Below are 26,214 nucleotides of genomic sequence, written 5' to 3'. Positions count from 1 at the left end.
AAACCTTCGTGGCTTATTTTTTGAACCCTACACTAATAAGGATTTTCACGAAAATTCACCCTTTATAGGGTAGAAAAACGTAAATTTTACCAAGTGGTGATGGAAATTGACCCATACTATTATAATAATTTTATACAAAAATGAACTGTACAAAATTTGGACCATCTACGCCATTTTTTGGGGCCTGCCTAAGTAAGGATTAAACTTGTACTACATTAGGTTCCATTTTGGGCCCGTTTCCCCACTTGAAAACAAGATATAATTTTTTTATTCTAGAATAAAAATAAGAATTGTGCCAGAGCATGTGCTCGGCCTTACCCGACTATAATGTTCTTATCCGTAAAAATTTTGCGAAATTGCTACGCCCACTAAGAGGAGTATTTGAAATTTTCTGAAATATCCGTCCAAGGTAGACATATATACTCTTGAATAGCATGAATAGCAAAATGAATTTAGTTATCTGTGCCTGCTCATGTAATGAAATTAGATTTTATTATGGGTTATTAGTGAACAAATATACATTTCTGAAATTTTTTTCTATTACTCTCGTCAAGTTAACAAACCAAAAAAAAAAATAATTGTCACGTTCAGTTGGTAAAAATCTGACCATTCTCGTCAATTCACTAAATTGCATGATGTTTGCTATAACTATACATATATATATATATATATATATATATATATATCTTCCCGGTTAACACGATTACTTCGTGCAAGTCATGGTATGCGAAACTTTTTTATTTTCTCATTTTAACTTAAATATCATAAAGTGGTGCAATTACTTTGCACAGCGTTGTATTGGAACCGTGTTTTATAAGTACCTTGTATGTGCCGTGTATATGTATAAGAGATTCGATAGACGTAAAATTTGTTTCCTACTTATTTCATTTATCTGTGAAGTGCCATCAAGTTGTATATAAAAATGTGATTTAAAATGTATACGATATATCTGATACGATATACGAAGCCCTCGTATATCCAGTGAATATGCCGTTGTCGTAACAACCAATATTCAATTCTGTCCCTTATAAATTTTAATCTTTACTTTTCCTGTTTGCAAGTCAAAAACTACGATTTTTAAAGCCCCTCTCCTAGTATAATACTCAAAAGTGAAGAGAGCGTGTAACGCAAAAGGAAAGCTAATAACTTTTAATGTTGCTTTCAATGCGGAACACGTCTCTGTTAATAACATATCTGCCAACTTCAGGAGGCGAGGTGTGAATGGCATTATTATTACATTCGTAATAGTTAGCTTGTCCAAAATTTATTTAGAAAGTTCTTTCAGCTGCTATTGGTAGTTAGCACTGCTGTAAAATTTTACAAGTGTTCAACTTGAAGATATTCCTTTGATTTGCTAACAGTCTGCGATGCCTGTGCATGGTGATGAAATTCTCGCATTTTTATGAAATTAATAATTTCATTAATAATATATGTTGTTTCTTTCTTTTTTTTTTTTTTATATATATACCCACCACTGTACACTTTTGTAACGCTGAGAGAAACGCTTCAGAGACCCTATAAGATATATATATATATATTCTTGATTAGCAGGAAATTTTGAATTGATTGGGTCATATCTTGTCGTTTGTACGCTTGTGTAGTGTGTGTTGTTGACACTTTTCGTTGTCGCAAAAATTATCCACTTTAAATTTGATTAGAAGCATTGGAAGCTTTTGCATGCAGGTTGATACTGAAAGCGAGTCAAATTGATTCGAGCGGAAGCTCGCAGTGAAGCGTAAACTAAACGCATTTCAAATGAATTATGAAAGATAAAAGGCTAATGTTATCCACGTTGACTTTACGAAAATCTCTACATCATTTGTTGCGTAAAAATGAAGAAAATCAGCCATGCCCGTTCAAAGTTACAAGTGATTAAATTCTCTTCGTTTCCCTCTTTGAGGTTTTATAATTATTAATCAGGTACGGTAAACGAGAGAGAATGTTTGAAACTATTTTGCATTTTTCCTGCATCTTCCGGGAAATGCTCTAATTTCCAAATAAATGTAGTGGACCCCACGATCCAGTAAATTGATTTTTTCTTAATAATGCCAGCGATATGGGTATCAAATGAAATAGGTTGAAGAATCGAAGACGCCAAGCTAAGTGCGTCATTTCTAAATTAATTGCGGTGGACGTCGCGAAGTGAAGGGTTAATTTTTCTTTGTGAAGTAAAAGATGAAAGATAAATTTTATCTTATTCACTTCTTTATGATAATAAATAAAAGCATTCGGCGTCAAAGATTTTAATGGTGGTAGGTATGCGAGATTCGTCCCCAACATCAAGATTTACGCAAGATTTCAATTTGCCGCTGTTTGTGCGTTCAAGTTTTGGTATCACGTTTCGGAAATCAGAATTTTGATAGAAGAGCCAGCGAAGCCATGGAAGGCCATTTGCACGATGTGCTATTCCTAACTTGACCCTAACGTCCTATGTAGAATAAAAAAATTCCAATTAAATGAATTAATTCAAATGTTGCGTATATTTTGAGACACTCTATAGAACTACTGCAAGTAATTACATATCAAAATTATTGATATATTCGAAAAGAATTTGAAAAAAATAAAAGCAAAGATTAAGGCTATCAATGGAAAATTATCAGATTATTGTTCGATAAAGAACTCAAGTATCAATTTCGACGAACACTTCTTTACAATGGCAAAAAAGTCCAATTGAAATTGCAATTGAAATTTATTTGTTGTTATAAATATGATAAGTGGCATAATGTGAGTATAAAAGGACTATCTAATGAAATTTTATTAACAGTTGTTATTAAGAAATCGAAATAAATTCATACAAAATTTTTAAACAACATGAACATTCTGTTAAGGGTCATTTGTTGCTTCCTCCTAATCGAAGGCCTACAATCTCAAGAGGATCAGGTGAATTGAAAATTATTATTATTATTTTGAATTCATAGACTTAATAAATGAAAGAAATTTTAGATTCCTAATGTAGAAGACATTATACGACCTTGGCCGGCTTGTGACGGTTTAGAGGGAGTAATGTTACCTCATCCTAACGATTGCCGACGATACTATATATGCCATTATGGTCTTGCTAAAGTTCAATGGTGTCCAGATAATTTACATTGGAATGCTTTAGCGAATCGATGCGATAATCCGGAAGTTGCAAACTGCGTAAATAACAATCACAAAATTCAGGTCACAAAGGTCAGGAAAGTTTTGCAACCGCATCCTTCGGTAAATGAAGAAAATCGTATAAAAGAAAACGACTGCCAGCTATGCAATGATTTGTGTGCACAGAGCAATCAAAGGTATCTACCGTATCCTGGCGATTGTCATAAATTTATACAATGCAATGGGCATATAGGTTACATTAACACCTGCCACGATTTGTATTGGAATGCAAAATTAACTGCTTGCTATGGCTATTGTGTACCAAATTAAATTAAAATTAACGATGAGAACATTTTTTAATTTAATCCATTATAATACTGAAATAATTAAAATTATATTTTTTATTCGTTTCACACTGCTGTTAAAGGATAGATTTGTGATAAACTTATCTAATCGCTATCTTATATTATTATATAATCTTTCTGAATCACTCTTGATGAACTTAAGATTCTAACCCGTATTAAGTATGTCCGCCTAAGGACCCGTTTATTCGCGTTATTCAAAATTCTTAAAGTATTTGGAAACTCTTTACTCAAATGCGGATACTATGCAATGATTCCAGTGAATTCGCTTCAAGGCACAAGAATGTAAACCGAATGGTAAATGACACGCCAAGATCGTACAAACTTATGAAGAATTTCTTGTTTGAAGACTGTATTGTGCAAGCGCAGGGAACATTTTAATATTGTTAAAAAGCTTCTTCTTTGACAACGAAGGTGTCAGTTGATCTGCTCTTATACATTACTGCTATTAACAAGCATAAGTGTGTGTGAGTGTGCGTGTGCGTGTGCGTGTGTCGCAAATTTTGATATCTTCTCCTCTATTAATAGCTTAAAGGTTTCATGTGCATATACCTCCACTGGTCGCACAATACCTAAAGTATTTTTGCATATCATGACTTGCACATTGCCAGCCATTTCTTATGAATTCGGTACACAGATAGATATATTGTCAATATTTCCATCATTGAGCAACAAACACATGAAATTCGTATGGAATATTTCAATAATTAATTGTGTCAAGTGGCATTTTCAACTTACACAACGACAGTACAAGAACACTATAGTCGGGTAAGGCCGACCATTATATATCCTACGCTACAAAAATGACACATTATATTGGGGGATGTTCAAATCGGCCAAAAATACACCTACGTGGTTCAAATTCGGTAAGGTTAATCTCTGTGCCAACTTACTATTATGAATTAACTTTTGGCATAAAATTCACATATATCTACCATATAGAGATTCATGAGAGCGGGTTCCGAAAATTAACTCAGGCGAACCAAATTTTTCACACCAATTTAAACGATCGAGATAGTTTTACCCAATGACTTTTCAATATAAGGCGTTTTACGAGGATTGGTCGAAAAAGTGAACCGATCCATACCATTTTCAATAGCCTTCATCATTGGGTCAAGGCATATCAGTGCACTAAATTTCATCAAAACATCTCAACAATTATGATCGGTAGGTTGAACGCAAGAATATATGGATAAACATCAGACGGATGGGCAGACAGAGGAAGAGGCAAGCTTTGATAACAAGTGCACTAAATTTCATCAAAACATCTCAACAATTGTGATCGGTAGGTTGAACGCAAGAATATATGGATAAACATCAGACGGACGGGCAGACAGAGGAAGAGGCAAGCTTTGATAACAAGTGGGTCTGTCTTAAGCCATCATCATATCATAACTGATGTAGGGTATAAAAAGACGGTTTTACCACTTTTTCTCGTAATGGAAAGTAAGGTAACAGATTGGTAGTATCTAATAAAGTTAGTAGGCGTACACTGAAGTATTAAAAAAACAAACTGTTTTAGAAAAACTATTAAAAAATGACAACAACGCAGCCATTCTCTTGAGATGTTTGCAGTGCCAGTGTAACTGGTAAAAATACGAATCTAAAAAAAGAAAAACAAAAAAAACATTTAATCTATATTCACACATAGGATTATTTAGATATATTGATTTTTATGCAACTGGTGAGTATGTGAAAATACCTTACGCCTTTCACTAGAGAATGTCGTTTTAAAAATACTATAAAAAATTCGTATGAAAAAAATGAAACTTGTTATGTTGAGTGTCATTTTCAAAATCGCATTTCGAGATAAATGCGTTTAAAACTTTTACATGTGCTGTAGAGCTAAAGCCAGGAAAATATATAATTTAATAGAAGCATTGATAATCAAGATCAGTAAGTTCATCCGAAATTTTTCATTTCTTTGTAGGAGCTCTGAAAGCTTTCGAATCGGTCGCAGCCTCGTGCTTGCTTTTGAGCGGACCCTAGTCCTTATTACAACAATGTAACAATATATTTTTGAAAATGCTTTAAAATGAACTATGAACACTTTCCAAAGGCATCTGCTAGTGTAGTCGAGAAGTCAGAAATAAGCAGATAGACCATTAGGTTGCAAGTTACCAGCAAATGGTCTTTTTCCGGGTAATACACTCTTTTCTTCAAATTCAAAACTTCCGTTAAGTGAAGAAGAGAGATTTTTTTTTTTTTAAATATTAGGTCGAGTCATAAATAACTTCCAGTGTACATAGGTAGAATCTTTTGTTCAACTTCACCCGCTATAAGTTACCAACACAAACGAGTTTTTGTTTTCACTAAATAGATCACGATTCAGTTAATCTTGTCTGTCAATTGTGGTGAGAGTCAAAAAGTGCATATTCGATATGTAATGCTATGGGAATTTAAACAATGCAATAGCGCTAAGGCGACAGCTGAAAATATATTGAGCGAATTCGGTGAAGGACTCATAACTGATCGGGCAGTTAGAAATTGGTTTGTAAAATTCCGTTCTGGCGATACGACCTTAAAAGGCGGGCCTTCCTTCCGACTATGACAATAGCCTTTTAGGGGCGACATTGAAGCAAAATCCACGCCAATCAACAAACGGCATAGCAAAAAATTTGAATACTTCACAATCCACTATCAAATTAATATCATTTTATTATTCAATAAAAACAAAACAAATATCTGGTAAAACAAGTAAGAACACTGCAGTAGCGCAAGGCCGATTATTAAATATCTTACACCACATTCTCTAACACAATTTTTGTTTTTGTATGAAATTACTATTAAGGGTTACTTTTCATTGCCATATATCATATAAAAACTTAAACTTTTCTGGTCTAAAAAAAAAATGAAGTTTCGTGAAACTCCTTATTAGTGTAGTATCCAAAAAATAATCGGAGATGCTCCAAACTTGGTATGTTAAATTAGATATAATTTCCATCATGAAGCATTGGAAACTATACGTTTTTATCGGGGGGTTCAAAAATTTGCGTCAGCCAGTCCAAAGATTTCATACCAATTTAGAATGTCGAAATACTACTACTTAGCCACCTTTGCCGAGAATTTTGGAAAATTGCAATTTTTTTCCATACAACGAATTTTCTGAATAGGGCATCGTATGGGGAGTGGTCGAGAAAGGGGACCATTTTCAATAGCGCGCGTCGCTGTACGAAATTTCATCTTAATATCGCAAGAATGCACGAACAGACATCAGACGGACGGACAAACTGGCTTAGATCAATTCACAATATGATTCTGAATCGATTGGTTTAATAAAAAATGTATCTATCTTAAACTTTTCGGCGTGTTAGATACGACCGCACCACAACTTACCCTGTACCCTAGAACGACTTGAGGTAGCCCTGGCTGATATCTGCCCATAAATTCTTGTGCTCAACCTATAGATAACAATTTACGAAATATTTTGATGAAGCTTAGTATACTAACGTGTTGTAGACCAAGGACGAACACTATTAAAAACGGCTGGATTCGGAACGCTTTTTAAACTACTTCCCATATAAAAATTGCAAATTTTCAAAATTTCTCAGCAAATTGTGGCAATTTTTTAAGCCCCCTCGAACGAAACCTTCGTATGACAAGAAGGTCTAATGCATTTCAATCCTTGCTGATGAAAATCAGATCATAAGAATTGTTTCAAATAAAAAAACGAAATGCATCAAATTTGCACCACCGCGGCCTATTTTTGGGATTCTACCGCCTATAAGGATTTTTACAAACCCCCGAACAATTTCACTAGAGATATACAAGTGAAGGATGTTCAAAACAAGGCAACCCAAACTAATTCGCTCTTTTATATAAGTGTACATTTTGCTTAACTCAAGTTCTAAAATTTTTACAAAAATTGATAAACAACTATCTGAGACACCACTTGCAACGGTACTCATTCAAATTATAGAATTCTTCTTTCACTGGCGAAGAACAACATCATTCATATATATATCATCCATCCATGCCGTCATTTTGCATATTTGTCAAATTGTCGAATTTTTGAAAATCTTTAAAGCCTACGAAAAAATGAAATGAATCGACTTAAAAGAGGGAAATAAAATCAAAAAATTTAGATTGAATTTGCAAACATAGGCACAGCGTAACAATGTTAGCTTGCAAGATATAATGAAAAAGATGCATCTATTCATACATTCAACATTACATCATATCGTACATATCATACATACTTTAAATTATATTTTTGTGTAATTGTGTGACAGCACACGCAAATGGCACATATATATATATATATCTCGGCATACTTATAATACTGCCATCAAAAATTAAGATCAATAATATTCAAGTAAAATTCCGCAAGTATATCGCATATCTGTGACAGATATCTGTGCCAAATTTCCCATCATCAGCATCATTAGCGATTCAGTTGAGCGACAAGAAAATTCATTTTTTCTGATTTTTACGACTTGTGATTACGACGTTTGTTGCGCAAAGAAGTTGCATTAAATATTATTTGCGGAATGAAATATCTTATGCAAAAACGTTTAGGATGTTTCAGAGACCCTTTGATTTTGTCAACAGGAAATGTTTACAACTAAGTTTGAAATAAGGCCGAGCACGGGTTGAAGACGAAGAGCGCCCCGGACGATCATCAACGTTGACCGATGAAAGCCATATCAAACAAAGATCAAAGATTCGATGCTTGCTAAGGGAAAGTAAAACGGTGCGGTCAACAACATTTTAAAAGATATTTTGGATCCGAAACGTATCAGATCTCGATACCGATCTCGAAACACTAAATATTTGCATTGGCTCTTTAAGACCATATCGTTGAAAATGCAACCCATACCGTTCCATAACTACCGTATGCACTTGATTTAGCCCCATGTGGCTTCTGACTATTTCCGAAACTTGAAAAACCATTCCAAGGACAACGTTTTGACTCGATTAAAGAGACAGAAGCTGACAACAACTGTTCGTGGGTTTTGAAAAAACGTTAGCAAGAGTATGTAGTACAGGACTGGGATTATTTTGAAAGCGGCGAAATGGATTTCGAATAATAAACAGATTTAAAAAGACACAACTAAATTGGTTTTAATTTTTAATCACAAAAGTATGTAGAAGTAGAGGGGAATCGAAAAGTAACGAGAATGCTAAAGAGAATAATTTGTTATCAAGAATATTCTTCTGCGCATCGATTCGCTGCAGACATTACGAATTTATATAGGGGGAAAGGCGGAAAAATCAGAATCATTGTAGTAGTCGGCTCTTCGGTGCTAATCAAAAGTACATATAATTCAAAGCATTCTCGATGCGTAACCAAATAAAAAATAAAACGCATCACTGTGAAAACCATAAAAAGTCTCAATATTATTGGAATGAAAATTAAAGAGTTCGTTGTCTAAAGTCAGTAAAATATTGAAAGAAAGGTTTTGTCAAAAAAAAAAAAAAAAAAAAAATAAAGTGTAATCTTCTTGAAATGTGCTCAATAAACCCAAAAGTAAACAAATAACACTTTAATCAACTTATACAAGTTGCCTACAAGCATCACATACGTGTATATCCTTCTATTATCTTTCACAGGAAAGTACGGAGCATATAGAGCACGAAGATATATAGAGCAAGGATAATAGAAATTTACTTGAGGATTTGTATAAAAAAAAAAAAAAAAAAAAAAAAATAAGGAGAGTAATCAACATTTAAAAAGTATTGATCCCCAAGGAGCATAAAAATAGTTCAAGAATATTTTTTTTATTTATTTTTTTTTTTTTTTATTATCTGCGAATGAATAAATGACTAAATGGCATACCAATGTATAGAAGAGGAGTCTATGAGATAAATTAAAACAAAAATAATTCTCAGGACTAAGCTATTCTATCGCAAAAAGAGAAAAAAAAATAAAATAATAATAGCAATAGGATAAAATAAAAAACAAACCATAATACTAGTATAAAAAACGATAAGAGTAGAATATCTAAACAATGGAAAGGAAAAATTGAAGAAATATTTTATGAATTTTTAGAGAATTTTTTCAAGCACTTCTTGGTAATTCTTGAATGAGAAAATTGTGCTTTAACTCGCTTGCAAAATTTATAGTCAAAGTTTATTCTTAGCTTTAATTAACTTTACGTGACTTTCCACTAAATCATCTGAATGTCATCATGTGGAAGATGTGTCATCGCATATGCACACCTTTAAATTGTTACATATTAGTTTATTGCTATCATTTATTGAACACTTCATGTAACTCTCTTTCTCTCTCTCTCTCTCTCTCTCTCTCTCTCTCTCTCTCTCTCTCTCTTCTCCTATCGTACAATATCATTATCTATGCACGCCCTTCACTCAATCCCTTGACTTGTCGCTACGTCGTTTATCAAAGATATCGCCGCTTTTGTAGTAAACTCCTCTTTTAACTGCAGTATGCTTGCAAGTAATGTCAACGTACGCTTTGTTTGCTATAGTTAGATATGTATATATCGATATATATGTGTATATAAAATTGGAGCACCAACGCAAGTGGCGATGCATAAAAGGGAAGAATAATACATTTCTAGAGCGATATTTTATGCAAATCTTCTTTGATGAGTTTTTATACCCAATACCGAAGGATGAGGGTTATATTCATTTTGCCAAAAACCTTTCCAACGCCTGGAAGGAAGCATCAGAGACACCACACAGTGTATGTATTCTCGATTAGCATCATATTTTAAATGTCCGCCTGCCCCTTCAGTCCTTCTGCTATTGACTTGAAATTTGACAGAAACATTGGTAGTTCTTGTATGGTCGTTTGGTATTGAAAATGGGCCAAATCGGTCGAAAGACACGCCTACAGCACCGCTTATACTAAGAACCTCACTGTTTTTCAAAAGGAATAAAATAATGGTTTTTTGCTTATTACTCATAAACTATAGCAGATATATGTGCAAAAATTTTAAGGCACATTCACTAAGCGCATTTGTGACGTCTGTATCAAAAAACGGGGAAAAATTCACCACGTCTACCCACTATTATAGGGTATCAAAATTTCACTACTTTTTCAATACCTTTATAATGGGCAGAAACAAGTTTCAAGAACATCCATAAAGTATATGAATTCTTGGCCAGTTTCAAATTGGCAATATATCTAAACATGTCTGTCTGCCCATCTGGCCATCTGGCCATCTGGCCACAACTATGTAGCATTTGTGGTGAACATTCTCTCATTAGCGAAAATGAAGATGTCCCCTACAAATACGCAAAAGAATTTGGAAGTGACTTAAACTTTTCCCAGAACACGCTCACAACGCCCACGCGCCTTTAAAAAGCTTTTATTATAAGAATGGGCATATTATAGAGCATGAAAGTGTAGTTCTTTTACTTTCTAGGCCTTTTTTAGGATAACGGTGATGGGTACAAAAAATGCTGCCACGACCAAATCTAATCATCATTTTTCTTGAAGATTAAAGCTAACATTGTTGTTGGGTTATTTTTTTTTTTTCTAATTAATTATGTTATTTGCAAGGGTCCCTTTTTTTATAACTTCACTATACCACATATTGTTCATGCATCCAGTTATTTTCAAGCGTTCATTAACTTTCTCATATAATGATCGTAAAATAATTTGTTGTTATATTTTGTCTATATCGGTTTGAAGATTTCGAGTTAAGCTGGATAAAGGGTAATGATTTTGAAAAAAAAAAGAAGTGATTCTCTACTCATATATTCCACGCAGTAATAACGCAGACGAAAAGTCTTTTTGTGTGGTTTTGCTATCTTGCTTCCTCTTTGGGTATTGCTTTCGAGAATTATCAACATTTTGCTTTTTTAATAGACAATTACGAGCAAATGAAGCATGCGAAATAAAGTCATGTCAAAGCCAAGATAGCGTAAGATGCCCTTTTCTGAGAAGCCAGATGCGGTAACTTACTGTATGAGTGACTGTAATATAAAAAGTATAATAATTTATTTTTAACCGTGTCTGTCCATCTATAAATTCGTTGCAAGCTCTTTCGCGGTAGCGAAATTTGAAATTGCAAAAGCAATATATTTCTTAATTCCGTTGGTAGATTTACGGGCGATTTTGTTATAAAAAGAGAAAAGAACTTAAATTTACCTGTATTAACCAAAATGATCTGCCTGGACAGCTTTGTGTTGCTCCGGCAATAATTCGTTTTGGTTTCGATGAACCCAAGTGAACAATGCAGCCGCAACGGCAGCCTGGACCAATTTCTTGACTTACACCAGTTCGGTTAATGTTATTGATAATAGCTCCGCCACTTTCATATATACAATCCCAAGTGTCGATCACTGAATTGCCACATTTCTCAGTCTGTACCGAAGCACCCTGCAGAAAAAGAAAAAAATTATTCAATTCAGTGATTCTACTTACAAGTTCTATTTATCAGAAAACCTTTTTCCAGCAAAGTTTTTCATGGTACTAAGGGCAATTAAATCTTTTCATAAAACTCTGGACAAACGTTAACTATACTATGCTTTGTTTAAATATTTTTTTAAACATTCTTGCACCAGTACAATGAATAAACGAGTCTGTCATCATCATGCCGTGTCGTCGACATGAAAGCACCTGGAACTTGAAAAAGTACTTCTCGGCACAAAAAAAAACTCATCTATGAGCGTTCTATAGGATGTTATTGCTTTCAGTCATTTGAAGAAGGTATAACCATCGATATACTGAATCGTGATTGAATAAAACAACTCGCTCTCTTATTATATTCTTTATGAAATATAATCCTTCGTATACGAAACAATTTAAGTTTTCGGCTCATACGTTAGTTGTAACAATAGTCTACACTAATCTAGTAAAACAAATTAATTTCAAAAGCGTCGTCTTCGGTTGTTAGTGGGATGCCTGCAGTTGTGCTTCTTTTAGTCGACATGCGTGTAGCTTTAGATAATGCTGATTGGCCTTCTTCCTCTATATCAACTTTGGACGAAGTCATGGCTGGAGTTGCTTTGTGGTCGATCGTTTCTTCTCCTTCTTTTATCTCGTCTGCTCCCTCGGCTTTTGTTTCGGAAGGTTGATATTCGTCACTTGAAGATTCTTCGCCCATATCGTCTGGCTCTTCTTCTGGCTGTATTACGTCAAGGTCTTCGTGGGAAGATGACACGTACAATGTTGAGCCTAATTCAACGTCTACAATAGACCCAACATCACTGGTACGAGCTTTCGGAATGATTTTGCTAGCTTGACTTTGTAATTTAAAGTCGCCCGACATTATTGCAACTGATGTAACATCTTGAGCTTCCTGCTTAAACATTTCCATAAGCGAAGAAGCCACTTTTGGTAAGAAACCCATTCCACCGGGTCGATAAATTGAACTTTGCGAACGCGAGAGACTTAAAACAGATGGTGTAGGTGCATACCATTCCATGTGGCTGCTTATTATCTCTATAAGCTCCGATAAGAGACCTTGACGGGTAAGCTCGTGTTCGGTCATTTCATCTTTCTTAGACGTAACAGGCGACGGTTTGTGTTTTTCTCTCTCTTTTTGACATAAAATTGCTGTTGTTACACTAATTTTTATTTGTTCAAGCACTTTTTTCAAGCGTACAATTTCATAATTATGTTGTTTATGTATGGCGAGCAAGTGATTCTTTTCAGTTTTCAGTTTCTCGAATTTTTGACCAAGCGTGCGCAATTTTTTTGAAGCGTCGTGGTAATTGAAACGATCGCATACGTCACGTTTCATAATATTTTCATAAAGGGCTCGATATCTAAGAGCTTCGGTATATTTACCCTTCAAGCTTTCATATCTTTTGGTGAGTTTCTCTATAATATTGACTTTATTTTGTGAACTATAGATAAGCTGAGTTTTTAATTGGTCCAAGGATGCGCACTGTTCTGCCATTTCTTTGCGATCCTGTAATTGTTCTTCAAGGTCCCGGTGCATTCTAATTTGAGCTACGACTAGGACTTCAATTTCCTTTTGGAGAGCAATATTTTCGCGTATAAGACGTCGCGTGTAACCGGCATTCCGTATCTCACTGGATCGCGTGAAATCCTCAGAGACTTGGAGCAATTTCGCTTCGACTTCCTTTTTGAGAGCATCTTTTTCTACAACCGCTTTTTGCTCCATATTATATATGATTTCCTGATGTAAACGATCTTTTTCTTTAAGTTCTTGCTCCTGATCGTCATATTTAGACAATAAATGATCACGTTGTATACGGAATTCATCCAAGGAATTTAATTTACCGTTAAGCAATTTTATTTCAGAAGTGAGTTGATTACGCATTGCTTTATACTTAACTTCCAAATCCTTAATATGCTCTGCCGATTCTTGTTTTTCAGAATTACGCACCTTCGTCATTTCCGATAGGTTCTCTTCCAATTCGAGAATGGTATCGTCACGCGCGGCCAAGCTGCGTTCCAAGTGAGCGGCGATATCTACACGATCCTCTTCCATATTACGCAGCTTTTCAGTCAAGGTCACATTGGTATCATCCAAGCTGTTCACATGGGCGCGCAAGCGAGCTAGCTTTTTATTCAAATCAGTTATTGTCAACTCATAGAAAGTCTTGTCCACTTGACTAAGCTTATCCTTGGCTTTCTCACCCTTCTTCTTCTTGCCTTTATCTCCCTTACCTTTGGTGGCCATTCCTGCAGCAATTCGAAACCGATACAAATAGCAAATCGATATTAACGACGCACCTTCGATTGAAAATTATATTCTCGAAAATATATAATATATAATGAAATCCTAAATTCCCAAATGTCCTGCCTAAATATGCAGCTGAAATGAAAACCGTCCGACTGACTACTTGCGAACGAAACTTATAAAAAGTTAATGAATTTTCTTTGCTCCTATGACTGACAAGAAAATAAATGCCTATACATTGAAAATATTAAATCGATTTTAAGAAATGGTTAAGCGTTGCCCCTAACAACTAACAGGTGTTATTAATATGTTTGCAGGAAAAGCTATTCCTTCGCCAACGTTTCTCATAAAATTGCGTTGAAAATGCGAAAACAAAGGGACATTTTTTAACTTTCTCTAAGCGAATATTTGATACAAATACGTACGCTTCTCATGGTAACGCACTTTCCATCCATGTATACACGAAATTGTGGAAGTTCTTCTTAATAATAATTTCAAAACAAAACAAAAGTTTTAATATACATTTTCACTGCATACTTGCGAACTGCATACAAGCTGTAAAATTCTTTAAACGAAAAATAATCTCTACATTACCCGTTGAATATTCCCCCTTCCTCTAACTCCAAACGCTTTACTTACTCATTTCTTTATCATGCTAAGTCGTTGTTATATTCGAAATTGAAAAATGTATACAGACGTTTCTCGTATAACGCAGTTTCGAGTTTTATTTTTATATAGACTAAGATATCATACAAATCATGGCAACGTATACCGTGTTGTATCGAAATCTCTTTATAAATCAAGGCAATATCTATTTCAATACAAAAAAAAAACCAAATCTTAAAGGGTAAAATTTTATGATGGCTTAATTTGCGTTCCAAACTAAGTGAACTTTAAGTTTTTATAAATATAATGTGCATCTCAATTATTATAATTACTTCAGACGCAGAAAAAAGTCTTAAAGCGCTAGCATTTTAAATCTATTAGCTTTACTGAGATTTGAATCCACGACCATTGAGTTGGTAGTCGCCTACGCGGCTACTTAGACGGCATAGTGTCCAATGGCTAGGCGATCGATATGTACACAAAATTCAATTTTCATCAAAAATTATAATTAATTTAATTTTTTTTTTTCTAAAAATTCTTTGAAACTCCTCTTACCCAGGATAAAATGAAAATGATAGGAAAATGAAATTAAGAAAAAAAAAAAAAACATCTGGCGGAATATATATTTAATTGTTTGCAATCGCGTTGTGACATTAGCAATAGCATTTTATGTAGCGTGTTATACGAGGGACATCTGTACATATTTGATACAACGAAATGCTCGCTACCTATATATCTCTATGAAATACATTCAGAAAATATTGCATCATATTTTGCTCTATCAAAAACAATACATATCGCATAGAGTATTAAAAACTTTTGCTTTTCACAATTGCAAAGTTTCTTTTAACTTCATAATAGTATTTACATACTTTATGCATCTGTTTAACAATACGCTCTTTTTATATCCATGCATTTCCGTCATGAATACTAGTAGTGCACTAGTGCGAATACGTTTCTTGGTGCATCTTACTTTACATCTCCATTAACATTACAATGCATTCATTCGCATACTTTTGTACCTATTGTTACGCGTCAAAGATTATTAACCCGTAACTATAAGCGTGAGCAGCGGAATAGCTTTAGACAAATTTGTAAAGTGTATCTATGTCTTTCTGCTTGCCCGTCGATGGGCCGAAATTGAAAACTTAACTCTTTACCATTAGAACCATTCCATACCATAAGCGCCGTTTCAATTAGCATAGTTGGAAAAATTAGTTATTTACCTCTTAGGAATATTTAATCGCGCTAGTGTTAATTGACACATTTTTTTTAACTACGTTACTTTTCATTATATATACATGTACATAATATGTATCTATATGCACCAACGAACAAGGATGAGGGTGTAGTTACTTTATCCAAAACTTTGCAACACCTTTGTAAAAAAAGCTTTAAAGATCCCATCAATTTTATATATTCTTAATCAGCATCAAATTCTGGATAAATTTAAGTGCGTCCTACCATCTACCTATCTAATTGTCTGTCTGTGTAATCTCTGTGGTAAGCACTTTTCTGATCTTAAAAATTAAGCTATCGGTTGCGGATTTGGTAAAAACATTGGAAGGTATTGCAGGTAAATTGGTATTGAAAATAAGCAAAATCAGTTCAAGGACACGCCAAGAGCACATAAACTGCAATATAAACTGAGAGCAGCTAGGTTTCCAAAAGCAAACAAGTAATATTCGCTCGTGATCGAATCTTTTTATACCGATCACCGTTATACTAAAAAAGTCAAAAAAAGTAAATGCCAAGTTGGGGTCACTTCATTTCCCCTAACAGAAGAATGTTCACAGTTGGACAAAGAGACAGATAGACAGATGAATAAACGGACATGTTTAGATGCATTCAAAATTCGAAAGTGGCCAAAAATGTATATACTTTATGAGGTTTTTAAATCTTGCTACTGTGCGTCATAAATGTTTTGAAAAAAAAAAATACAATTATGACACACTATAAAATTAAGTAGGCGCGGCCGATTTTTCCAATTTTCGTGTACAGATGCTGCAGCATCGCCCATAGAATGTACGGTCAAATTTTTGTAGTTTTATCTGGTATAGTTTACGTGGTACTGTACGGGTGTCCTCCGTGCCATTTTGCTCTTTTTCAATATCAACCTACGTGCAAGAAGCTTCCAATGCGTTTGCTAAATTTAAAGTCGATAGGCTTACTTTTGCGGCCTGAAGAATATTTGCAACAGATATTATACATAGATGGACAGACGGGCTAATCAAGGGCGCGTCCTTTAACTGATTTGGCCCATTTTCAACCAACCTACGTGCAAGAACTTGTAATGCTTTTGCCAAATTTGAAGTAGATAGCTTGACTTTTGGGGCCATGTTGAATGTTTGAAACAGCGATTACAAATAGGGACAGACGGATGTGCTTAAATCGATTCAGAATTTGATGCCGACCAAGATTATATATACTTTGTCGAGTCTCTATAGCTTCCTTCTGGACGTTGCCAAAGTTTTGACAAAATGAATCGTTCCGTGATGGGTATAAAAAATGGTATTTTTGCTCATCATATTAAACACTAATATACCTTTTGGAGCCTTCAGTGTCTGAGCGAAAATGGAAAAGATCATCCACGCATACCCAATAGTATAGGCTATCGGGCTGTGACCATTTTTTTTTTTTTTTTTTTTAATGTATAGATTGTGGGTATAAAAGGTGTAATTGTTTTACTTGTGTCATGTTGCAATATGCAGTTTGTTATGTTTTAAGGAAATATTAGTTTTGCAATAGGTAAACGATTGACAAAAAAAACGATTCATTTTAAACCGAACATAATTGCTTTCTTGTTCAAATTTGAAGAGGAAATTATTAATAAAATTTAATGAATTGAAATTTTTTAGTGTGAATAGATTTTATTTTTTTAGCGAAGATACTCACCTCACAGAATTTGGCTCCATAGCGTGGAGGTGGCGAATCACAGAAACGATAACGATTGCGTGTACCGCCCAAGCAACTGGTTGAACAAGGCGTCCATTCGCTCCAAGGACCCCAACCGCCAGTATCAGATTCTAAAAAGTTAATGCAACGTATTATACACGCTAATCGGAAACGCAAAGAGATTGCACACAGGAACGAGAGGAAAAGAATTCTCTCGAAAATATTCACAATACAACTCTGACCCTATTAATTATCATTTGTTATTTGTGACGAGCGAACATTTTAAGGCAATTTTTTGTATAAAAAGTTTTTTAATACTTAACGAGACCGCGTAAAGTAAAGAAATGGATATTAAGCCACGCAATTAATTACACTACAATTGCACCTATATATATATATATATATATATATATATATGTATTATATATGATACACTAACTATATATTTGTTTGTAATATTTGAAGATATTTAGTCTTATCTGGCTGTCTGACTGTTCGCTATGCGATCAATTTATCAGGTAAATCATTTTTTGTGCTGTCTTACAGTTAAGAAAACCTGATCGTGAGTAAATATAATTTCAAACACAGATAATTTCATGAGTGAAACATGGTAATGTTTCTCCCGCTCTTCAATTTGACATCTTGACGATGAAAGTATATATAAAAATTTCGTGTTTATGGGGATTATATCGCTGTACGTACGAACTTCTACATATGAATGCTTCACTTGCCAAATCGATTAACTCCACAAAACGAGAAGTTGTGAAAAATGATAAAATATTATAAATAAATTATTTTCATTATTGTGTGGCCAAAACGATTTTGTCATTTAGTGGTGTTAATACTTATTATTAGAGAAATTCGTTTTGAATATGTACAGTTAGGAGCTAATGAAGTGCTTTGATATTAAAACTTAATAAAATTCCAGAAATGGACTTAATCGATTTGGCAAGTGAAACATCTATATGCAGAATTAAATTAATTATGTATGTGTAACGACTTTACAAAGTTAATTCGGCGAAGATGATTGAAGCAATTCATAGTCGCGGTTTTATGCTCTATAAAGTATTTAAGAGGACTACTATACTTACATCCGTCGATGGGTGTTAATGAGAACGTTTAGGCATTTGATGAGAGTTTAAGCACAAGATCAAATATTATTAACATAATATGATAAATATGTTTATTGAAAAGCTTTACAATCCATATATAGTAAACTCTTCTCTCCATAAATAATATTTCAATTTGCACAAGTTTTGATAGATCCTTGTGGGTAACTTACTATTGGCACTGATTCCTGGATATATATATATATTTATACTGAATGACGACAGCACTATGTCTGCCACGACACCTAAGCTTTGTTTTCATTTTCTAAAAGCATACAATTTCATTGAGTGCGGATAATAATTGAGAACAGTCGCCATAAAGCGATGATATTAAGCGACGTCAATTTTATAACATATTAACCCATAAAAGATGCAAAAACATCATTCAAACAGCATTCATTTGAAAATATATATATATATATATGACCCAAATGCTAAACGCGATGCAATGCTAAAGACATTGCATATGTTGGCAATTGATGAAATGAGTGATTGAAAGATATTAAATTGTTATTGCATTTCTATAGAAGAAGCAATTTATTTATTGAACAATGCATAGAGACAAAAATATCGTATATTGCTTTAGCTTACAGCGATTTACCCGATAATAGAAGAAAAAATTGCAATATTGCGAAATATAAGTTGAATGACAAGCAATTGTGCATCTGTATTATACAGCAGAATGCACGCGTCGAAATTATAGAACGAAAAGTGTTGCAATAGATTATAAAGTAACGCGAAATATGTCATCAGCATAAGCGCTTTTTCTATCTTACTTTTTTTGCAGCGTAATATGTAACTGTTTTGTTATTGGATATTAACACTGTGAGCATTGATGTTGTTATGATTATGGTAATGATTAAGTAAAAGCAATACGAATGAAAGATTCTTCTCTATACTTACCTCTAACTGGTAGAGTGGGTACACAGTCCATCCGGACATCCGCAACTGCACCTGATATAGCTTGGCTAACGTAAACAAAACAATATTCTACGTATTTTTCGGTGAAAAGATCGCAACTGAAGTATAGCGAATATTGATTTTTCACCACTCGCTGTTCAGCTATGTAATGCAAAGTGGTTGGTGGTTTTAGGGAAGCAACATCTGCTCTTAGTTTAGCATATAAACGTACTCGATCGCCTTGCTCTAAAATGCATCCGGGATATTCATAAAGTACCCCTATACCGGTATGGGGATCACATGGGAAAATACTGCGCGCGTAAACATTGAAAACATACTTTTCACTCCAATCGACGCTAAGGAATCGTCGAGTTATCGGCACGTTAAGAGTTGTTAGCATCGGCCTTAGCTGCACCGCATAATTTCCAGCCAAACCGAAAAGTTCACAGTTTAATTTCACGTTAAAATATTTCGGATAGCCTCGCACTTGCTCGGCAAATAAAACGCTAGATTTCGATATGTTTTGCGGCATTAGGGTGGAGCAGGGGCGTTCTTTGCCACAATATATTAATTCAAGCCAAAATTCTGGCAAATCCTCGCTACGCCATGCCTGATCGCAGTTGACTTCGGGAAAACGCAAAGTCACTTCTACCGGCCGGTCGGGATATGTGCGTAAACGTACAGGGCTAATAAGCATTTCAGCGCTAGGCCATCGCACATCCAAGGTCTGTTTTAAACGTTCATCCATTATCGGTATCAAAGTCGTAGTACTTGTGGTCATGGTGGGTTTAGCTACACCAGACTGTGATGTTACAGGAATTTTCGTCGAATTCAGCGGTATATGATTGAAAGTTTTCAAATTTGTTACTACTTGCATTTCATACAGTCCACCGCGTATAAATGTCTGACATGGAACAGCAATTTGTGTCACATTGTATCTCGGATCCGGATAGACTGGAATATTTTGTACAATTTCTTTGCGTTTGCGTTGCAATATTTTGCCATCAATCATGGTATCATTAGACTCTATAAGAGCTACCGTTGTAGTTGTTGTTGGGAAAGCTTCAGGCGCTGTCAACTCTTGCACCTCATCGATATATTTACTAATGACCAAAGTACTTGTGATAATGTTCTCAACAGTTTTTGTTTTTGTCTCTGTGACATTTCCACTTGATGGCTGTTTGGTGCGTGCTGTTGTCATATTGCCAACAGTCTCCTCGAAGGTGGTAGATATCGTTGCTGTGCTATTAATATTGCGATTATCGTCATCCTGCATAAACTGTATCTGTACATGAAGATCTCCGCTTAAAGCGGTGAATGTGCTCGGAGTCATAAGACGACCCTTTCGTATTGCCAGCACGTGACCTTTTTTTTTTTTTTTACATTTTTTAAAACACGTATTCATTCATTCATTCATTCATTCGTGACGCACATGCATCAATAATATTGTGGTAGTTGCAAGGGTGGTAGTTTTTAGATGATTAAAATTACGTGTAAGTAAAAATGAAATAAAAAAAAAAGAAGATAATTAGCAAATGTCTTCATATAATACAATCTATGGTATGTTTATCTATATTAATGCGTTTTCTTCCCTTTTCTTTTTGGTCTTTTAACGAAAACTCTAATCCTTTTCATATAAGCTTGACTGAAATGCTCAGTAGTTGTAGATAATAATTTTAGCTTCAATGTTTAATAGAGTCGTCTTAACTTTCAAACCACGACACGCTTGCTGCAATGCTCACAATTAACGAAAAACCGCTTAGTATATAGTCAGTCATTGTTCTCAAAAATTCTCGTAAATGCAGACACATCTCTCTTACCAGCCAGGAATAATGCTTGGGGATTTTTTTTTTTTTTTACAAAATCGAAAACAACAAGTTTTAACGAAATTTCGAAAAAACTTTTTGAAAAGATTTTTGAAAAAATTGCGCGACAAAATGCAAGTTCAATATCGAGTTTGCTCGATAAAGAGAACCGTAAATCGACCTTTGGTAACTTGCTTGTAAAAGTATATATAAGCAAAAGATTTGCATAAGGCAAAGTCAGTCGAGTCAAGAGAGCTCAATGGTAATATTTAAACGGACAAGACCGGAGGAAGCATTGTAAATAAAAGTTCCTGCAAATAATTTGTAAATAGATCTCCTAAGTTTTGTAAATAAAGCTTAGATTGTCTTAAACTACATAACTCAGTGATAGGAACTTAATCGCAAAGGGGGGGCTGAATAAGAAACAACAATTTACGTTATAATACTTAATGTGACATTGTTATGCGTACTAAACGCAGATCCACCTAGTCCGGCCAGTTTCTATGCCAAACTACTGATGTCTTTTCTCTCTAAATTTGACTTTTTCTTATCCCTTAGGTGGCGCAGGATACAAAAAAAAAAATAAATGTGCAGCGAATTTTTAAACTGAATTCCGTTTACAAATCAATATACAATGCGAAATATTGAAAATGAGACCTTCTTGCCATAAAAGCACTTATTTTTCGTGACAACTGTTATACGGAAGGAGGCTCACAAAATTGACCCATTCGATCCAAGTTTTTTCCGTCGATTAAGTATGCCGAAATACTTCGAATCAAAATCGGAAAAATGGTTCAATTCAATCCATTTTCTATAAAATTCGTGGTTGCATGCAAGCTTTTAAGAAAATAAAAACCATAGATGGAGATCGGACAGATAAATGTGCTTAAACCGTTTCGGAAAATAATTTTTAATCTAGAAGTTGTATAAATTCGTAAGCATAAATTTAATATAATTGTAGGATATAGTCATAAAAGTCGCTATATCCATCACCAGAAATTAATGCAATACAATAACAAGTAGGAAAGTTTAATTGCACTGTGGCTGAATGTTTTATAACCAATACTTCATTCTTAGAAGAAACATGAAAAAAAAAAAAACTGAATTTTATAGATAGATACTCTACAGTATTTAATAGGCGTGGCTGATCGTTTGCATTTCGATTCAGGATACCCGTGAGGAGCAAAATACTCAATTATTTTTTCTTTTTGAACACAGAGGTAGTTGCAAGGTAGGCCGTACCGTGGGCATGATCTTCGACCGATATGACTCATTTTCAGTACCAAGACGCGTGTAAGAACTTGTAATATTTTTGGCAAATCTTGAAACAAAAGCTCTTCACATTTTCGACATTTTTCGTAGACATTACACCGACGGAAGGACGGACCTGGTTAAACTTGATATTAATTGAGAGTGGAGAAGCATTCTCCTGCATATACATTGAATCTTCGATGATGCACATATAAAAATCATTTCTAATAACGGTAAGTATACCAATTAGAATTAAATTAGAATCATTTTCACATTTATCTCTTTAATGACTCTGCACAATATTTACACGAAATTCTAGAATAAGTTACATGTTTTGTTTATTGTACATGCGTTTGGGTATGGATTGCAAATTTTTATTTGTGATCATCAAATAAAAAAAATATATATACCGATTTTCCATATTCTAAACAATAGTTCGAATAATGCATTGACTTCATAAGGTTTCCTCAAGTACATTGTTAATTATCTACTGCTAGGTCCTATTCTTCGTAAATAAGTATAAAATGAAAATGAGATTTATTTGAAAATTTTTATATCAATAAATCGTAGAGTTAGTTAATTTTCCTTAAAATAAAGGGTATAATGTTTTTGACTTTTCAACTATTAAAAGATTACAAAAGAAGGATAATTAAAGGGTCGTCGTCGTTTCGGAAATCAAATAAGTCAATTGAATGATTTAGTGAAGAAGAAGGAGACATTTGATGATGATGATCTTCAAGCAGGTAGACTATTACGAGTCGCTGCCTTTTCAATTTGTAGAGAAGTATGGATCACAAATTTTATACGATCCGCAGATAAAGAAATGAATTTAGGAGAAACCCGTTTAAAAATTTATGAATGAGGAGATGATGTATTCTGGCTCTCAATTCATAGAATAATAAAGATTGATCCTCTACTTGAATTGGATCCTTTTGCTACCTTCGTGCTTATAAAGAGTATTTTTATACTTTACATCATTTGTTGTACAAGTGTATATTAAGTTTTTACGAGTGTAGGCATAATCCAGAAGGACTTGGGATAGACCGTACATTCACTTAATGAATCGATCTAACTTTGTCTGTTCGTCTATTCAAGACGAATAGACGGACAGAAACAAGACGTTCCTTATATTGAAACTGCAGGTCGCAACTTTTGAGATATTTTGATTAAATTTGGTACACCAGCCTACTTTCGTCCAAAGACAAATGCTATTAAAAATGCTTCGGATCGACTCAATTTTTCGACAACTCCCCATATAACACGTCATTGTAAAAAATCATTGCATGCATAATCGTATGGCGGTGTTGGGCATTTAATAGTGGAACTTGACACACTATAGTGAGACAGTTTTTAGTTATTAGATTTATATTTTTACTTTTAAATCACTATAATAAATACATATTCAACTTTCTTATATACTTCTTCACTTAATATAGACTGTGTTTACTTTTCCATTTTCCAGAGTTGCTGTATTTTTATTTTAAGCGATTTCTACAAACTGCAAATAATTATTTCTTTTTTGCATGATTCAAATATTATTGTACGCATATACCATAATTCGATTATTTTGAACAGTTTACGTCTTTTGTTTTCGGTAAATGTTTACGAAATATTTTTCATTAACATCCTGTCAAATGCACATATATTGTAAAGCAATTTTTGTTTTTCGATGCAAATAAAATACATATGCAAAAAAGATGGACGCGAATTATAGAAAAGGAATATTGTAAATATGAAGATAATTGATAAAATATAATATTAAAGAATAATACTCACTTGTGCAACATAATAATAAAATAATGAACGTTAATATGACAATTTGCCACTTAGTATAAGATGTCTTTACGTAAGCATTGGCAATGTTACGCTTAGCATTCGACCGGGATAATGATATCGCTTTATGATGAATTGCTGCTTTTGTTATTGTTGTTGTTGTTGTTGTTGTTGTTGTTATTATTATGTTTTTTGCTTCTGTTGTTTTATAAACTTCTTCGGTTAGATTCAAAAGTGATGAGCTCTTAATATTGCGGTTAATGCTGCTATTGTTAAGATTATAGCCGCACATTGCAAAGAGAGAATTTGATTTTTTATCTCCATTCACAACTCTTGCGCTACTTTTTTTATAAATTCCTATTTTTCCGTTCTGCATAACAGATATTATTACGCTGCCTTCTTCTCACATCGACAATTACTCGCACAATCACCATCCTTCAAGTGCACATACACGAATATGCGATACATTACTGGAGATTATGTTATGAAAGTTGAAATGAAGTTTCAACGTTAGACGGTATTATACGGAGTGTAATGGTACGGCGGTAAACCATAAGGATTGCGGGTGAAATTCATTATTGTCAATTGTTTGTGATTCTCTTTTGAATTACTGTAATACTGCTGCATATGTATTATATGGGCATGTGTGCATTTGTGAATGTGTGCATGTGTGTTGATTTGATTTTAGCCTTAAAAGAAAAAATAAATCACAAATGAATTCAAATACTCTTTATAATCATACGTTGGCCGCATTCTTCAAGGGGGAAATATTTGCCAGTATACGGATGATATGATGTTTGGAGACTTTTAGATAAAGTCACAAAAAAAAAAAAAAATAAATAAATAAAGAAATGTATCTGCAAAGAGAAGCAAACGAAACAGAAATTGAATATTCCGAAATCTGAAACGCTTACGTGAAATAATTGTGTTTAAAAATTTTTTCATCTTTCGACAACTTTAGCATAAAATAGAAATGAGAAACAAAGAAAAATTGAAAATTTTTTAATTGAAACTCATATACAAAATAATCGAGAGAGAAATTGCCAATTATTTGCATCATTAGACTGCAAGACTCCGCAACGAGATATATTTTCATTTTATTTTGAAAAATTAAAAACGGATTTTACTTTATAAATTTTTTTTTTTTTTTTTTTTTTGTTTTTTTTCTATCGAGTAATATTTTGCATAAAAGGTCTAAAGTTTTCCATTTAGCATTTATCATTATCCACGCATCCATATATCACATTTCTAGTGTTTCAACGAGCTTTAAACGAAACGAAATTCACAGAACTCTTACAACTGCTTTTTTACTTTTGCGTCATAGTTGCTTTGCATTACATTTGTGCAACATACATAACAGGACATGAAAGCAAGAGCTAACTAAACGTACATTACATTAAAAGAAATTAAGTGACAAAGAAATATAATCGCCTTAAAACAAAAACCTGGACGACCAACATTTATGTTCAAATGCGCAAAATTCAAATTGAACACATATTTCCCATATAGTTGGACACAACATTATATACATTCATTATATATTATGTTATATATTCGTTCATTCGTTCGTCCGTTCGTTCGATGTTACAGACGGAATGAAAAACTTTTACACTTTAATTGAACATAAGTCTCTGCTATGCTTATATCTATCTGTCTGTTCATTTGTTTGTCGAAATTACTCGAAACTTAAGAAATTTAATATTTTAATGTCACAATATTTTGACTTCATATTAAAATGGACGAGGGATGTTTAAGCTTATTTTTATATTTAGTTGATATTTGAAAAGAGGTTTCAATTACGTTAAGTAATTAGATTAAAATTCAATAAATGTACAAATTGAAAGCTACCTTATAATGTACCCTTTAA

At 33.8% G+C, this 26,214-nt stretch overlaps 2 protein-coding genes across 2 annotated transcripts in view; one reads left to right on the top strand and one right to left on the bottom strand.

Annotated features, from left to right (window-relative positions):
• LOC119644913 overlaps positions 1–25,164 on the bottom strand; it is a gene marked incomplete at its 3' end in the record, with an annotated part of 28,641 nt that extends 3,477 nt beyond the window's left edge. Inside the window, exons 1-5 of the mRNA XM_038044657.1 lie at positions 25,090–25,164; positions 24,351–25,036; positions 19,522–20,883; positions 17,510–17,640; positions 11,503–11,733 (exon numbers count right to left, since the gene is read on the bottom strand). Of these exons, the coding sequence (XP_037900585.1) occupies positions 11,503–11,733; positions 17,510–17,640; positions 19,522–20,883; positions 24,351–24,723 (2,097 nt within the window). The remainder of the gene's footprint in view (positions 1–11,502; positions 11,734–17,509; positions 17,641–19,521; positions 20,884–24,350; positions 25,037–25,089) is intronic.
• Positions 2,765–3,542, top strand: LOC119645247 (peritrophin-1-like). The gene is made up of 2 exons (XM_038045342.1): positions 2,765–2,880; positions 2,944–3,542. Exons 1-2 carry the CDS (start codon positions 2,812–2,814, stop codon positions 3,406–3,408), a joined length of 534 nt encoding a protein of 177 aa, XP_037901270.1. The 5' UTR covers positions 2,765–2,811; the 3' UTR covers positions 3,409–3,542.
• Positions 25,165–26,214: the final 1,050 nt, after the last annotated feature.

This window comes from Glossina fuscipes, unplaced genomic scaffold (assembly GCF_014805625.2).
Source record: "Glossina fuscipes isolate IAEA_lab_2018 unplaced genomic scaffold, Yale_Gfus_2 1, whole genome shotgun sequence".
Classification (NCBI taxonomy): domain Eukaryota; kingdom Metazoa; phylum Arthropoda; class Insecta; order Diptera; family Glossinidae; genus Glossina; species Glossina fuscipes.
Note: the sequence above shows the minus strand (reverse complement) of the source record. Positions and strands in the feature narration are given on the sequence as shown.